The sequence below is a fragment of the Gobio gobio genome, assembly GCF_949357685.1.
Source record: "Gobio gobio genome assembly, chromosome: 3".
NCBI lineage: Eukaryota > Metazoa > Chordata > Actinopteri > Cypriniformes > Gobionidae > Gobio > Gobio gobio.
In genome coordinates this window covers 61,951,216-61,968,142 of record NC_137099.1, presented here as the reverse complement: position 1 = coordinate 61,968,142, position 16,927 = coordinate 61,951,216, and the positions used below count along the sequence as shown (strand labels likewise).

General features: G+C 39.5%; 3 protein-coding genes across 6 annotated transcripts in view; 1 reads left to right on the top strand and 2 right to left on the bottom strand.

The window, feature by feature from the left end:
- LOC307124222 (sialoadhesin-like) overlaps positions 1-2,649 on the bottom strand; it is a gene marked incomplete at its 5' end in the record, with an annotated part of 42,442 nt that extends 39,793 nt beyond the window's left edge. Inside the window, 2 exons of the mRNA XM_079813271.1 lie at positions 2,029-2,277; positions 2,367-2,649. Of these exons, the coding sequence (XP_079669397.1) occupies positions 2,029-2,277; positions 2,367-2,649 (532 nt within the window). The remainder of the gene's footprint in view (positions 1-2,028; positions 2,278-2,366) is intronic.
- Positions 1-16,927, top strand: part of LOC307124221 (uncharacterized protein) — a gene marked incomplete at its 3' end in the record, with an annotated part of 717,433 nt that overhangs the window by 415,770 nt on the left and 284,736 nt on the right. The gene's annotated exons all lie outside the window — the stretch shown is intronic.
- LOC307122988 (B-cell receptor CD22-like) overlaps positions 15,109-16,927 on the bottom strand; it is a 106,260-nt gene continuing 104,441 nt past the window's right edge. For all 4 annotated transcript variants that reach the window (XM_079811350.1, XM_079811352.1, XM_079811349.1 and 1 more), the window contains one exon: positions 15,109-15,793. The gene's annotated coding sequence lies outside the window, so the exon portion shown is untranslated. The remainder of the gene's footprint in view (positions 15,794-16,927) is intronic.

The window sequence follows — 16,927 nt, the reverse complement described above, 5'->3', positions numbered from 1 at the left end:
TAACTATTAAGTCTTACAGAGAAAATTTGTTCTAGTATTTTTGAGAACTGTGAGAGCACTGAATCTGGTCTGTAATTTGAGAGTATATTTTTTTCACCAGCCTTATATATGGGTATTACCTTTGCCATTTTCATTTTATCTGGGAAAAATCCAGATTTCAGAGATTGATTACATACATGCTTTAAAGGTTTAACAATACTTCCAATAATACTTTTAACTATACACATGTCAATACCATTCCAATCTGTTGACCTTTTACTCTTAAATGTTTTAACAATCTCTATAATTTCTTTTTCATCAGTTCCCTTCACAAAAATAGATTCACCAATATGTACATTCTTACTGAACACATAATTTATGCTGCCAGTCTTTACAAGCCCCTCAGCCAAACCTGGACCAACTCCAACAAAAAAAATCATTAAATTAATTTGCCACTAAGGTCACATCCTTGACCTCTGTATTGTTTTTAATTAAAGAATATTCAAAATCTCCTATGTGTCCTTTTGCTAGGGTACTCTAAATGGTTGCTAGGGTGTTGCTATACAGTTTATGGGGTGATATTTAAAGACTATTGGCAGTCTGAGTCAAAAGAGCCCAACTCTGTATTTCTACAATGCTCTAGTGCTGAGAAATTGCTCGTTAATGTTTATAAATGGTTGCTAGGGTGCTGTAACTGGTTGCTAGGGCGTGGCTATGAAGTTCGAATGTTACTACTTATTAGCTGCTTGATAGGTTGATTTAAATGAGACCAGCCCCAAGTCTCTGTGATGTTCTGATGCGGCGATATGATTACACAAACCTCAGGCTAACATGATTAACATTTTGCTAGCATGAAGCTGACACGATTAGCATTTGCTAGCTAGAATGCTAACATTATTAGCATGTTGTTAACATGATTAGCAAGACAATGCTAACACAATTAGCATGTGGCTAGCATAATGCTAACACGATTAGCATGTTTTGCTAGCATGATGATTAGCATTTTTTAACGGGATTAAAGTGATGCTAGCATGATGCTAACATGATTAGCATAATGATGTAAACATGATTAGCATGTTTGCTAGCATAATGCTAACATGATTAGCATGTTGTTAACATTATGTTAACACGATTTGCATGTTGTTAGCATTATGCTAGAATGATTAGCATGATGTTAGCATGACGCTAACATGATTAGCATGATGCTAACACAATTAGCATGAAGAGCCAACCGCTATGCCTCTATGATGTTATGATGCAGAGATATGGGTCTTGGTGAACGGTTGCTAGGGTACTCTGTTTGGTTGCTATGGAGTGGCTTGGTAGCTGCCAATGACGATACTCCAAAGGCTGCTTGTCAGTATGAATGATATAAACCAACCCCCAAGCCTTTATGATGTTCTGAGGCAGATATATAAGTCTTGGTAAACGGTTGCTAGGGTGCTTGATAATGGTTGCTAGGGCGTGGCTAGGAAGTGTTGAAGGTGATTTGTGATTGGCTGTTGATGCCCTGAGTAGGGCTGGGCGATATGGCCCCAAAAAAATATCACAATATAATTTTCCATATCAGTCGATATCGATAATTATCACAATAAATGTCAAATCTTTATTTCTTTAAAGTTTAAAGATATATATAAAAAACCTTTGGTCTCTTTCTCATCTATGTCCCCCATGATTTTCACATCACCTTATAAATGAACACATAAACTCTGACTTCAGTGGCCTCCATGTTTACTATTGTTCAGATCTATGACCACTGCAAAATCCCTAGATTATCCTCAGTATATATTTATATACATCATTTATATGCCTTTTCATTGACAAAGCACTGCATTCGTAAAAGGGATATTTTCTGTTTCCTTCTCAGCTTTAGAAATCTGTTGTGTTTTTGAGACACATGATCTAAATCTGTAGTTTTTTCTTCCAGATTTTAGTGATAACACAAGAGCTCCCACGAAACTGACTGATCATTTATTAGAGTTATGTAGTCTTAAACTCTGCTAGCTTTTCAAAGACAACTTTAAAGAGAAATGATCGATCTGTACTCACACATGACATTGAGATGAACATCAGGAGAGATGTGATGGTGTCCGTGTACAGCACAGCTATATCTGCCTGCATCCTCTCTTCTGACTGACTGCAGCAGGAGTTCATTGTTTCTGTCTCTTCTCTCAGTTAATGGCTGTGAGTTTCTGGCCCAGATGAATGTTGCTCTGTCAGTCAGAGTGCAGCTGCTTTTACATGTCAGACGGACTGAATCTCCCTCTGTCACTCTCTCAGGAGACTCCACCTGAAGATCTGAACACAACACACACATTATATCTAGTGCTGCTGTCATACACTGATTATTATTCAACATAATGCACAGAACAAGAGATAAACCTCACCAAACTCATCTGTGACAGTAAGAGTCACTCCTGGTTTACCAATCCATTTCTTATCAGGTTTATCAGTTGTGAATCTGAAATAGTACTTGTGTGAATCCTTCAGTGTCACATGACTCAGTCTGACGGTGCAGTTCTGCTGTTGATCTCCCAGATACTGAAGCCTCTGACTGTATTCAGGGTCATTAGACAGATCTGGAGGCTCGACACCCTTTTTTTCAGTGCCCTTAGTCCAGAACACTTTCTTGATCTGACGTCCAGTAGGGTATGTATAAGTGCAGTTCATTGTCACTGTTGAGTCCTTTAGTGCACAGATGTGTGAACGACTGTAACTCACACCCCAATCATCACTAGAAACCCCTGAAACACAGAATTCATCCTGATGAACATGTTTTATCAGTTATACTGGACCATTGAAAACTTCATATTTTTACTTCTAAACAGCGACTCATGACAGGAAATATAAGCTCATCTTCTCAGACTCTATTGAGTGATGAATGATCTCAGTGTGAATTACTTCATGAGCTTTGATGGAGGATGTTACAGAAATAAACACAGAAACAGAAGTGAAAACAGACGTCAGTCACGAACAACAGCTCTATCAAATAATCAAACACACGACAGACAAGAAAATAATCAATGATGATTTAAAGACTCAGCTCTGTGATCTTCTATATGCTAACAAACAGTCCTTTGACACATAAACCTCAACAATATCTCCACATCGTCTTCTGAGAAAATGAGCCAAAAATATCCATGATCTGCGATACACTGATGTTTGTCCAATCAAATGCTCTGATGAGTGAGAAAGTCCCGCCCCTAAACCACCAGACACTGACTAGCAAGAAGCAAATTAGCAATTCATGTTCAAAACTGTGACGTCACTAAAAACTATTGGATATTTATAAAACGGACAAGCCCATTGACATCTCTCACTCAAACTTCCTGCTTCAAAAGGAAACGCATCAATATAGCACAGAAAACTGCTCATTAATCATCATTATATGATCCAAACAGGCTACAAACTTCAGAAGAAAAGGACAGACTCTTTATAACTAAATTACACAGAAGATGAAATGTGCCAGAGACTCACCGTGAATCATGAGCAGAAAGACCAGAGGAAGAGCAGGAGCCGTTCTGACCCACATCAGCATAAAATACATCTATAATACAGCATTAAACATCACTCATATACTCATAAACAGGTCATGTTCATCAGCCTAAACAGCTCTTAGTGTTAGTGAGATCTCTGCACATCTGGAGATTATTAATGCTCAACATCAGTGTGTGTGAATGAACTGATCATTAGATGAACAGAAGATATTTCTCATGTGTTATATGAGCTTCATCTATAGAAATAATCATCAGAGTTCATTTAAGTAAGAGTGTGTTTGTCTTACCGTGTTGTAGCTCATCAGATCAACAGCAACTGAACGACTGACTGAGTAACACACGCACCTTTAGCTTTAGGTTAAAGGACTGTGTGTGGTTAACACTGTTTATTAATGCCCAGTGGCGGAAATATCACTGTCCCTCCCTCAACAAGAGAACAACATCACTGAACTAAACCTGACTGAAGAACAACAATGATCCTTTCTTTAAAGTTCAGTGATTTAGTATTAAGCTTTGTATCTGTAGAAACTCAGAAGCATTCAAATCATTGTACTTTTCCCCCTCATGTCCCCCTGAGATGAGATAATTAGGGGCCAAGCACCGAAGATGCGAAGGCTCCTATTGAAACCGTTAGATTTCTTATTATTATTCCGCCATGGGAGTCTATGGCAGCCCATAGAACCGTTTGCAGGAAAGCTAGAAATTTGGCACACAGATAGAGGACTGGCCCAACATTAACCACACCAATTTTGGAGTCTCTAAACCAATCCCTCTATCGCCACCACCTGTCCAAAGTTTCACTCATGTTTATGTTAATAACTTTTGAACCTTAAGGATTTGCTTGACAAATTGAACCAGATCATCTTCAGACCATGCTGAAAAAAAGTTATGGATGTCAAGATGATTCGTCAAATTATTTTTGATAAACATGCGAACAAATTGTACGTAGGGGTTGCAAAAATACACTTAAGGCTATATCTCCGCAACGCTTTATCATATTCAAACCAAACTTGGTACATGTCATCACAAGCATGACCTGAGGCTACATGCAGCGTTTCGGCGCAGCGCCACCTACTGGTCCGGAGGTACGAAAAATGGCTATTTTTGGTTATAACTTCTGAACCGTTTGTCCAAAAATCATAAGTCCAAAGTGGGCTCGTTAGATTCGGGACGGCATGCCGAGTCGTCTGATATCCAATTTTACCATATTGGCTATTTTGGCTGTCGGCCATTTTGAATGATGTGCTAAAGTGCTGTATTTTATGAATTCATGAACGGATTGTTACGAAACTCGGTATGGGTCATCACCACGATACCCTGAAGGAGCCTGAGAAGTTTCAAAACAGTGCCACCTAGTGGATAATTTTTTCCCCACAAATGCTTATAATTTTGGGTGTGGTTGACTTATTTTCATGGGAGTAGCTTTTTTTGTCTCCTGAATGCCATGTCTCCTCCTGCCTGAATGCCTTGCCCAGTCCAACGATACCAGACTTGCCAGGTTTCGGCTTATGGTTTGTGCAGTGTGGTAATTTAGTACTTAAAAAACATGAGCTGATATCTTTGAAACCGCTAGTCCGATCGAGACGAAACCAGCGTCAGAAGTTCGAAAACATAGGTCGATAGCTATACGCTAATGCCCAAATGTCAAAATATTGATAGTAAGGGGTAGTAAAATCGCTATAATAGGAACAAAACATGAAATTCCCATTGACTACAATGCATTTTTCAGCCTTTTTGCCTAAAATCATCTTAAAATGTGTTTAATTGCTCATTGCTGCCGTTTATCTGCCACTGCCAGCCATTTTGGCATGTCTTGTCTTCTTATTTGCGCTTGACCCCGGTATTGCTGCTTACAGCTATATATGCACTTTATTTCTGGAAAAAATCCTCCGATGACACAAATATTGTCATTTTCCTATGAAAGTTAAGCTTCCATATGCGATCTGAAAACGCGCCAGACTGGACACGCGCTGAATATGACAGCCGCGCTTACCTCAGCTCTGCTCAGCTCTTCTCTCATTAAATCTGACTCCTGCTGCGTCTGTGACGTGACTTTCATTCGTCTCACTCACACTTTATTGAAAAGACATGTTCAGTTTTTAATTGTAGTGTTTATTCTCTAACTGAACAAAATTATTGTATTACTATGAATATCAAAACGACGTTGGAACGGTGTAATGGTGGGGAAGTGATAACCAGTAGCCGTGGTTTTGGGAGTGGCCTTGTAGAAGTGCATTCTGGGAGTTGTTGTCTTTCATCCACATGAGACAAAAATACATTTTCTCTCTTTTCTCAGTCTAGAAGGCACCAAATTCAAAAATGATTTCACATTTCTACTAGATAAATGACCCAGTTTAAACACACATTGATCTTCCCAGCGCTGAAGTGCCCCTTTAAGCTGAAGATGAATGATTGTGATTTACAGGTGACCCTGGGGGTGTAAAGATTGACTCGTTTTCTCAATGCTTTGATTACAAATCCTGACGATGCATATGCATCGATTTTGAAACATGTATTTTTGAATCGTGAATCGACGATTTTGGTCAATAATCGATTTTCAAAATTCTAAGAATTTAATTAATCGTGATTCGATTGTGATGCAAAGCTTTAAAATATATAAGCATTACATTTCTACATCTGTGAATTAATGGAGACGTGTGCCATCATCCGCACCCTCACAGCTCTCCTTCACACGCCGCTCTCTTTACCGCCTTCACTGGATTGTGCTCGCGCTCCGTCTGTCGCTCTCATTGAGTTTTGATCAGCCCATGTTTGATTTCTCCTCAGGACGGCCACTGCGATCACATGAGCAGATGACAGCTCTCTCTCTCGAGACAGGAATAGTCCTGAGTCAAACCGCTCAAGCCATTGATAAAGCTGCCGACTCAGTCACTACTGTTGAAATAAAATAACGGTGACGTTTCCACGCAATGGAAGCATTTTATGTAAGATAAAATGGGGGCCCATTAATCTTGAATCAAATTGATTCGCTGTGTACCCAAAGATACCTCGAGATGACATAATGATGATATCACTTTTAGGGTCAGCGTACACATACCACAGGATTTTTCTAACTAGGTCACACATGCGCATTTCCTTTTTTGCAGTTATTAGTTTATCCACAAGGTGGCCACCGTGCCCTGGGGGCGTTGATTCAAGGTAGTGAATAAACAGAACTGAGCAGAACGCAAGCTACAGCGACAATGGAGGCCTACATAGACGAGAGATTGAGCGAAGAGCTTAGAAAGTGCCCTCATTTGTACAACTCTAGCATGAAAGAATACAAAGATATTTACATGGGTTGTAACTCGTGGCGAGAGATTGCTCAGAACTGTGCATGCGTTGAATGTCTGCGTACACGTGCGAGTCAAAAGAAGTTTACTTTGCCATAAATGGGCCTCATTCATGAAACTTAAATATATGAGCAAATTCTGAGTCATTTGCGCGTAAAATTGATCTATTCTTTTTTTCCTGTTGGATTTAAATTTTCTTCCTCCATCTGCTCATCTGTCAGTGGTGGTGGTGGTGTAGGTCATCCCATCATTTTGTGAGCCTCTGCCTTCTTGCTGTTGCCTGAGTAGAAGTTAAATGTTAATTTCATTATCTAATTCAGAAATGCAACAGGTTGGATTAGAGAACATTCTGCCTCATTCATGAAACTTTAATAAATATATGAGCAAATTCTGAGTAATTTGCGCGTAAAATGGACGTTGACGAAAACTCTCCTCCGGATTCACAAACGCTTCAACAGCACAGATTCGGTAGTTAAACGTGTGTATATTAATGAATTCCAAACATTCATAAATAAGGCGTGCATTCACACTCATTCCACATTAGCATAATCCCGCCCATGAGTTACAGCGGCAAATGACGTGTCCAGGAACGCTGTGGAGTCTTCTGGACTTCTTTCTCAGGTTTGGCTCCAGTATTTTGCATAAATGCTAAAGAGACTAATTTGCCATATGCCTAGCAATAAATATTAAATTATCATGTGTCCACCAAAGCATTTTTAGCCAGCTGGTGCTCTTCTGAAAACGGCCAGCTGGTACTTTGATACTTTGGTTGCTATGATACAGAAAATCCATGGCATTAATGTGTTACTATAATCTCATTTTGTTAGAGATTCACATCCACATCTCCACTGTGATTGGACGGCTGGGTAAAAAGTGAGCGCTGCCTATTACCCAAAGTTGAACAGTTAAAAAAAAAAAGACCAGGCAAATCAACTCTTATTAACTCTTATTATGAAATATTATTATGGTACATAGTGCATCAAAATGCAATGTCATCCTCTATATACAAAACCTCTATATAGTTTTTATAATGTTGTATTTATGTTCTAGTTAGTATATCAGGTTAAGCTAAAGCTTCAAATAAGTTTAAGTTAATTTTTTAATTTCATTTAACATATATTTAATTTCACAATATTAGAAAAAAACCCTGACTTTGCGTTGTTGTGATTTTCTATATAGTGAAATGAAAATACAGGAAAGATGACTTGAGTAGCTCGTTTGAAAAGAATCGATCATTCTTCTAGAAGCTGTGGACAACATTTATGAATATATATATTTTAAAAGCCAAAAGAAATAGTTTTTGGGGAAAATAATTCATAGACCACATTCATACAGTTTTTGACCAATGTAACATGACTATACAATAATAATAATTATTATTTTATAGTGATTATTATTAAATATATTGAGCAAAATAATAAATATTGTAATAATAGTATTGTACTGTAAAATAGAAATACTATTACAATACACATTTTTCCGTCTTAATTTCTTTATATTCAAACGTCAAGCTTTTATTTTGACAGGTTTTTGCTGGGGTTAATAAATGCTCTGCCTGTTTCAGAGTGAAGCCTTCACTTTCTATGTTCCGCTCTGCCTCACGCAGATGCGCGCGCGAGACTTTGAAAGTATTCCTTTGGCCGTGAGCGCGGAAAGACGCGGTCTCGAGGACTTTTGTTTCACTCGCACATGGCTTGCGCTGTTGTACGCGCATCTTCCACACAGTCACAAAAGAGAAACAGTGATCTCGATGCAAATTTTAAAAAGCCTCTATTGTGTCGCGTGAATAAACACCTCTTGTTAAAATGATCAGGGTCCAGCCTGGCCACCTCTTGATATGTGCTGGCAGAAACTTGTAACCATAAAGAAAGAAAGAAAGAAAGAAAGCTTTCACTGTTGAGTCCTTTTTTTCTGCATCCTGGCTGATTTGTAGATTGTATGCACAAAAAAACTCTGTATTTTCATATTTTTGACAATTTCCCATTAAGAACACGTTGGGCCCTGGGGCTACAACAAACCCAAGGGCCCCCATAGTAGCAGATCTTGGTGCCACAATGTTTTCTACCACAGAAATAATTAGTATTTTTAAAAAACGAAATCTTCAAAGCACAGAGATACAATAAATATATACTGTCTGAATTTTCCATTTTAATATTAAGTAGGCATATATATAAGTATTCCAGGCTGCAACACATTAACAGCATAAATGCATTAACTCCAGATATGAGGTCAAAGCAAACAGGTTTCCAGAAAAAGCAACACATTTTGAGTATATACAACTGCCTTAAGAGTTTTAAAACCTGTGAGGTCACAAATTTGAGGTATTTTGGGGGAACATTTCAATTTCTCTGATCTATATATGTGCATTTTAAGATGTTTGAAGGCTAACAAAATGTAATAATAAATAGCTTTCAAAACCATGTTAGTGGGCAGTAGATTATCTGTCATACCCATAGTTGCCAAGTCCGTGTATAACACGCAACTTTGGGTTTCTTTTTTTGGCAGGTCGCGTTAAAAAATCACGTGTTGCAGTTTTTTGTGCTTATTTTAAAAAATGTGGTTGCTTGTTAGGAAAATATGACAAGCAACTTCGTTTCTTTACATTTATGGTCGCTGTTTTGTCCAATACATTGACTGACACTGTCTTCTCACTGCTAAAAGCCATTCAGTGCAATGATATAAGTGCTGTAGTAATTCGTCCTCACATCCTACCTCCTTCTCCCCCTCATTGAAGAAAAATTGCATGCAACGTGCAGGCATGTGACGCTATATATGCATGTAATGATAGTTAGTAGACGTAAATAGACACATACATTTCCACAAACAATACCACCAGCAGAGATGTACAGAGATGGAGGAAACAGGGAGGAGAATCACCTCATTTAATTTAAAATATATTTTTATAATGTATTTATCATTACAGGCTATAATAAAAAAAAAAAAAACAAGTATACTAACAGTAGGTATGGTTCCAAATTATTTTATTATAAATATGTGGCTATATTGCAGCACTCCCTTAGTGCTTGCATGCATCCCAATTTGCATACTATCCATCCTAAATAGCATGTGACATTAGTAATTTTCAATACTATTTAGGGCCGTTAGTAGATGCACATTGAGACGCAGGGCATATCTTTTTCATGGTTTGCGGTGCGTGTTCACTACTCACTGCTCCTAATACGTGTGCACTAACTCTAACTAAATTAAATAACTAAACTAACTAAATTTGCCTTCACGTCACTTTTTCTCTTTTTCCATCTCCAAACCTCTTCTCTTCAGGATATTTCGTGCCCTTTATTGCAATTTGATGATTTTTGTAAATTCACATCTGTTTTTGCTTTTCAAACTCTGAGAGGTTTCAGTTTAATATGTTGCAGGCTCATTTATTGATTAAAAATATTTGATCATAAATGATATTGATGATAATAAATAATATAATAATATTGGGCTTGTTTTTGAAGCTGCGGTTGCTTATTTGTCTGGCGAGAGTTGGCAACACTGGTCATACCTGCTCTCTCCTCATTTCATCACTCTCTCATTCTCATTTCCATCACTCTTTCACTCTTTCTTTTTCTCTCAGTCTCCCTCTCTTGCCCTGTCTCTTCCCCTCCTAAAGCTGAGCTCTGGTTGATAGTCTTTTCATTGTTTAACATTTCTATCCTAAAACAGCTGTCAAATATGAAATGTTTAGTTTAGCTACTTACATCTCACACCGTTTACTGAAGCGTCGCGCGACTCACGCAGCACCTTCTGTGTACATAAAGCACTCTATTGGTCAATTATTTCACAACATTTATTAGCTATGTACACCTCGGAAAGATAACGAGGTCTGGACCTCGGAGACCTCATAGCTGGCTACAGCAGCACTCCAGTAGACTAATGCCACGTTCCAGGCAACCCGTGTTTTTCCAACCTTCTACCCGTGAAAGTGCACTGGATTGGAAGTCAAACCCATGATTTCCCACCCGTGAACTCTTACTAGATCGATGTACTCCCAGTTACGAGATCTGATGCCACATAGCTCGCGAAACAACAATGACAGCCCTGTATGGATGCAGTGTTTATGAAACAAATATACATTTACACATTTACATTTACATTTATGCATTTAGCAGATGCTTTTATCCAAAGCGATCACTTTCATGTCTCTATTCTCCCTCGACACAGACCGTTCCTACGCTTTGCGTTCGAGGGGAAGGCATATCAGTACGCTTCTACGGGCCGGAGTGCCCTTAGAACAGGTGTGCAGGCATGCTGTGGTCTTCACGGATGCCTCGTCCACGGGCTGGGGGGCCACGTACAATGAGCATGCAGTTTCGGGTCTGTGGACGGGACCTCAATTGCATTGGCATATCAATTGCCTCAAGTTGTTTGAGGTACATATGGCACTACGCTGCCTCAAGGGGCCGCTACTTGGCAGGCATATAATGGTCCGTATGGACAGCACTGCGGCCGTTGCGTACATCAACCGTCAGGGTGGTCTAAAGGCTAAACCCTCTTCGTCCAAACTCGTTACCCTCTTGGGACTTCAGAGCCCTCCCTTTGAGCCTTTGCAGTCCAGAGAGCTTAAAACCCTGTCAATGAAGACAGCCTCTATCAAGAGGGTAGGGGAAGTGTTGCCAAGTCCGCGGTTCTCCCGCATATTTACCCCCCAAAGGTGATTTTTCCTCGAGAACAAGATGTGCCTTGCCCGTTCGGGTTGCGAGCACACTCAACAAGGAGTGTTGCTTCCTCCTGGGCGCTGGCTCAAGGCGCCTCGCTGACAGATATTTGTAGAGCTGCGGGCTGGGCGACACCTAACACGTTCGCTAGATTCTATAGCTTCTAAAACGGCTAACCCTATTGAGCTCCTCCATCACCCCTTCAGTGCCAGACACTGCGGCCGTCTGACGCCAGGCCTGCACCCGTATGCTTGTGCTTCCCTCACAGCAACCCCATATGTGTATTCTTCCACGATACCAGCTACCCTACTTGGCTAGCCCCGTGTCTTTCCCTTGACAGAGCCCGCTATGTCGTCTCTGGGCGGTGTTCTTTCCCCCCTGGAACCAGGTTGGAACCATCCCAGAGACTGCAATATGTTGCACTACCCTGCCAGGTTAGTCCTTATGTGTATTCCGCCACCAATCCTTCCACTGAAGGACGTGCTTCTGTAGACTGACAGAAATAAAGTCAGTCTGGTTAGTAATGTGTGAAGCTGGTAATGCTGTTTGTGGAGTTGTTTAATCCTCCTCTGCTGAGATCTTCAGAGATTTAATGTCTTATTTTATCTTCAGTTGATTTCATCTAAAGCTGTGACTGAAGTCAGTTGTAGTTCTTGTGTTTCTCATCACTAATGGTCAATCATAACTTAATTAATCACTTAATTATCTCATTAACTTTAACACTTCTTAAAGGTCCCGTTTTTCGTGTTTTTTTGAAGCTTTGATTGTGTTTACAGTGTGCAATATAACATGTGTTCATGTTTCGCATGTAAAAAAACACAGTATTTTTCACACAATTTACTTATCTGTATACCGCTGTTTTCACTGTCCTCAAAACGGCTTGAAAGATTTCCCTGTTCTATGAAGTCCCTCCTTCAGAAACACGTAACGAGTTCTGATTTTGCCAGCGGTTCCCGTGTTGTGATTCGACAGCAGCTTAGGGCACGCAGAGCGCACGTTACCGGAAAGGTCACGCCTCTCACCATGACGGGGATGCATGCGCTCAATGATCTCTAAGTACAGCGTCCCTGGGAAAGCCAAACAAAGGTGACTTGACTCCGGGATGAAAATAACAGCGTCTCGACGACATGGCAACAAACAAACTAAACGAACGCAACACTTCCTATTATCCACGTGGGAGCAACAAGACCACGCCCCCTTTTTCGTGTGTTCTTGTGGGCGGAGGTTAGTCAACATACTGCTCTACTGACGTAATTAAAGCAGGAAATACCAGGATGTAGTCCTACACAGCAAAATCCCCAGTGTTAAATTAACACTCCTCAGTGTGCATATGTGTCCACACTACAGGGTGTTAAAAGTAACACTTAAGAAGTGTTAAAGTTAATGAGATAATTAAGTGATTAATTAAGTTATGATTGACCATTAGTGATGAGAAACACAAGAACTACAATTGACTTCAGCCACAGTTTTAGATGAAATCAACTGAAGATAAAAGAAGACATTAAATCTCTGAAGATCTCTTCAGAGGAGGATTAAACAACTCCACAAACAGCATTACCAGCTTCACACATTACTAACCAGACTGACTTTATTTCTGTCAGACAACTACAGAAGCTCTTATTGAGAATTACTTTTTTGTTTATTTTGTGTTGAAACTTTTTTAATGTCACCATCATGGTGATCAGTGTTTTCTTTAGTTGGGCAGTTTGATGACATTTTAATGTTAGTGTTTCTCTGGCTGCTGTAACTGAGTTTGCAATGGCAAGAAAAGCAAGAGTAAACACAATCAGATGCTGTTGGCTGCTTAGTGATAAGAATATGATCATTGTATAGTGATTTAAATCACTGATTAACTCTGTTTTTACTGTGATTCCAGGAAAGATCCAGATCGGTTTTAATTAATAAAGCTGAATATGTTTTAAAGCAGATTGTGCACTTATCACTTCTAACCCCTGCGAGATTAACTCACACACAGACATTAAGAATCAGCCTATGAATCTCAACAATGGTGACATGCTTCATGCCGCAATGCATTCTGGGAGCCATGGATGAGTTTTGCATGATGCACCCAGAATGCATTGCGGCATGAAGCATGTCACCATTGTTGAGATTCATAGGCTGATTCTTGATGTCTGTGTGTGAGTAAATCTCGCAGGAGTTAGAAGTGCTTATTGTGTGATGTGTTATTAAACCGGAAAACAAGAGTTATGTACATGTTTTAAACATTGATCAGTTTATCTGATGAAAACACTGCTGGATCTCCTGCTGTAGAGTCATAAGGCTACTATAATCAATGACTCTCAGGAGATCTGCAAATAAGGCCAGTATATGATAACAACTGTATCACCAACAACAAGCCAACATCATCTGTCATCAACTTGTCATCATCAATTTTCTCTTGCTGTTCTCACTGTAACAAACAGTTACAGCAGCCAGAGAGAAAATGCTGACAAGTCAAGGGTCAAGAGCCCAACTAAAGCAACACTGATCACCATAATGGTGGCGTCAAACAAAACAATTATTTTCAATAAATCATCAACATCTAAACCTCAGTAAGAGCTTCTGTAGACGTCTGACAGAAATAAAGTCAGTCTGGTTAGTAATGTGTGAAGCTGGTAATGCTGTTTGTGGAGTTGTTTAATCCTCCTCTGCTGAGATCTTCAGAGATTTAATGTCTTCTTTTATCTTCAGTGGATTTCATCTAAAGCTGTGGCTGAAGTTGTAGTTCTTGTGTTTCTCATCACTAATGGTCAATCATAACTTAATTAATCACTTAATTATCTCATTAACTTTAACACTTCTTAAGTGTTACTTTTAACACCCTGTAGTGTGGACACATATGTACACTGAGGAGTGTTAATTTAACACTGGGGATTTTGCTGTGTAACCAGCCGTTCGCTGTAGGCTTTGAAAGGGAACTTCTGTTAAATAAAATATCTCGCTTGGCATTGAACTTTGAGCTTTATAATTTTACAGGTATTATAAATGCTCTAACAGCAACATTACACACTAACTAAAGTTTGAAAAATGGGATCACGAAGAACAGGACCTTTAAGTGTTACTTTTAACACCCTGTAGTGTGGACACATATGTACACTGAGGAGTGTTAATTTAACACTGGGGATTTTGCTGTGTATGTATCCTTAAATGAACTGAAGGAGGGAATGTAGACGTTACGTCTCCTTGCTACATTCTCTGTACTGTTGAAACGGCCGGGATGTCCCATCTCGGCTTCTCAATGAAGACTTGAATGCGAGATTGCATGCGCTCTTCTTATACCCCAGGCTTGGGGCAGAGAAGCCATGCAAATTCCGCAGAACCATTGGCTCGTTTTGAACCAACTCGAAAGGTGATTTGGCACACTCGTTCTGACGTAACATCTCCATTCTCTCCTTCAGGGAACGAGGGTTACTTACGCAACAGAGATGTTTTTGTGGATAGTAACATTTCCCCTTTCTCCTCGCTGTCTGACTGATATCTGAAACAGACTGAAAGACTCTGATTCTGTCCATCCTGACTATAGAGAGAAGAAACTGTTTTCAGGAGGGAAAACATTAGTTGGACGTCAATGTAATTTGGAGATCAGTTTTTTGTCCCATCAATGAACAATAATTCTCAAATCAACCACTAGAGGTCCTGCCAGTGCTGTGAATATAGTAAAGACACACACACTTGAATGGCTTGAAGGTTAATCAGGTTTATTGAAGCACTGGCCCTAGTTCTAAAAACATACAAGATAAAACACACAGAGGAAACTCTTTATAAAATACATGAATACATAAAATAAAACACGTTTACATTTGAATATTGATAAGTTATTCAGATATTGCTTGTCTGATTTCTAATATTACACCCCAAACTGAAAACCAACAATACTGAATAACAACAGATTCAATTCAAACAATCTTAAAAAAAGTCAAGTTATTAAAAAAACAACAACAATTACACACACACACACACACACACACACACACACACACACACACACACACACACACACACACACACACACACACACACAGGCTTTGCGTTCGCTGGTCTCAATCACTCATTTGATGATTCATAACACTTTATAATAACTCAATCATTAGTTAATCATTAGTAAATAGTCAATTCATCATTTATAAAGCATTAATAGACGTTAGTAAGCAGTTTATAAATAGAGCTATAAATGCTTTATTCTTGATTTATAAGCACATCTATAATGTATTCAAATAAAGAGTCAAATTATATAAACAAAAACAATTACACACACACACACACACACACACACACACAGGCTTTGTGTTCTCTGGTCTCTATCAGTCATTTGACGCTGCTGTAGATCACTGATGCATCTTCCGCAGTTTGATCAGCTGATCGCCTAAAAAACAGACAAACAGGAACACATCAGTGTTAAAGCTCAGATTATATGACCTGTGCTGGTTAAGCTGGTGCTGGTTAAGCTGGTGCTGGTTAAGTTGGTACTGGTTAAGTTGGCTCTGGTTAGGTTGGTACTAGTTAAGTTGGTACTGGTTAAGTTGGCACTGGTTAGGTTGGTACTAGTTAAGTTGGTACTACTTAAGTTGGTGCTGGTTAAGTTGCTACTGGTTAAGTTGGCGCTGGTTAGGTTGGTACTAGTTAAGTTGGTACTGGTTAAGCTGGTACTGGTTAAGTTGGTACTGGTTAAGTTGGTGCTGGTTAAGCTGGTACTAGTTAAGGTGATGTTGGTTAAGTTGGTACTGGTTAAGTTGGTGCTGGTTAAGCTGGTATTGGTTAAGATGGTGCTGGTTAAGTTGGTACTGGTTAAGCTGGTGCTGGTTAAGTTGGTACTGGTTAACTTGGCGCTGGTTAGGTTGGTACTAGTTAAGTTGGTACTACTTAAGTTGGTACTGGTTAAGTTGGTACTGGTTAAGTTGGTGCTGGTTAAGCTGGTACTAGTTAAGGTGGTGTTGTTTAAGATGGTACTGGTTAAGTTGGTGCTGGTTAAGGTGGTGTTGGTTAAGATGGTACTGGTTAAGCTGGTACTGGTTAAGCTGGTGCTGGTTAAAATTGTCCTGGTTAAGCTGGTGCTGGTTAAGTTGGTACTGGTTAAGCTGGTGTTGGTTAAGATGGTCCTGGTTAAGCTGGTGCTGGTTAAGTTGGTACTGGTTAAGTCAGTGCTGGTTAGGTGGTGTTGGTTAAGATGGTACTGGTTAAGTTGGTGCTGGTTAAGGTGGTGTTGGTTAAGATGGAACTGGTTAAGCTGGTGCTGGTTAAGCTGGTCCTGGTTAGGCTGGTGCTGGTTAGGATGGTCCTGGTTAAGCTGGTACTGGTTAAGTTGGTACTGGTTAAGTTGGTGCTGGTTAAGGTGGTGTTGGTTAAGATGGTACTGGTTAAGTTGGTACTGGTTAAGTTGGTGCTGGTTAAGGTGGTATTGGTTAAGATGGTACTGGTTAAGCTGGTACTGGTTAAACTGGTGCTGGTTAAATTGGTACTACACAGCAAAATCCCCAGTGTTAAATTAACACTCCTCAGT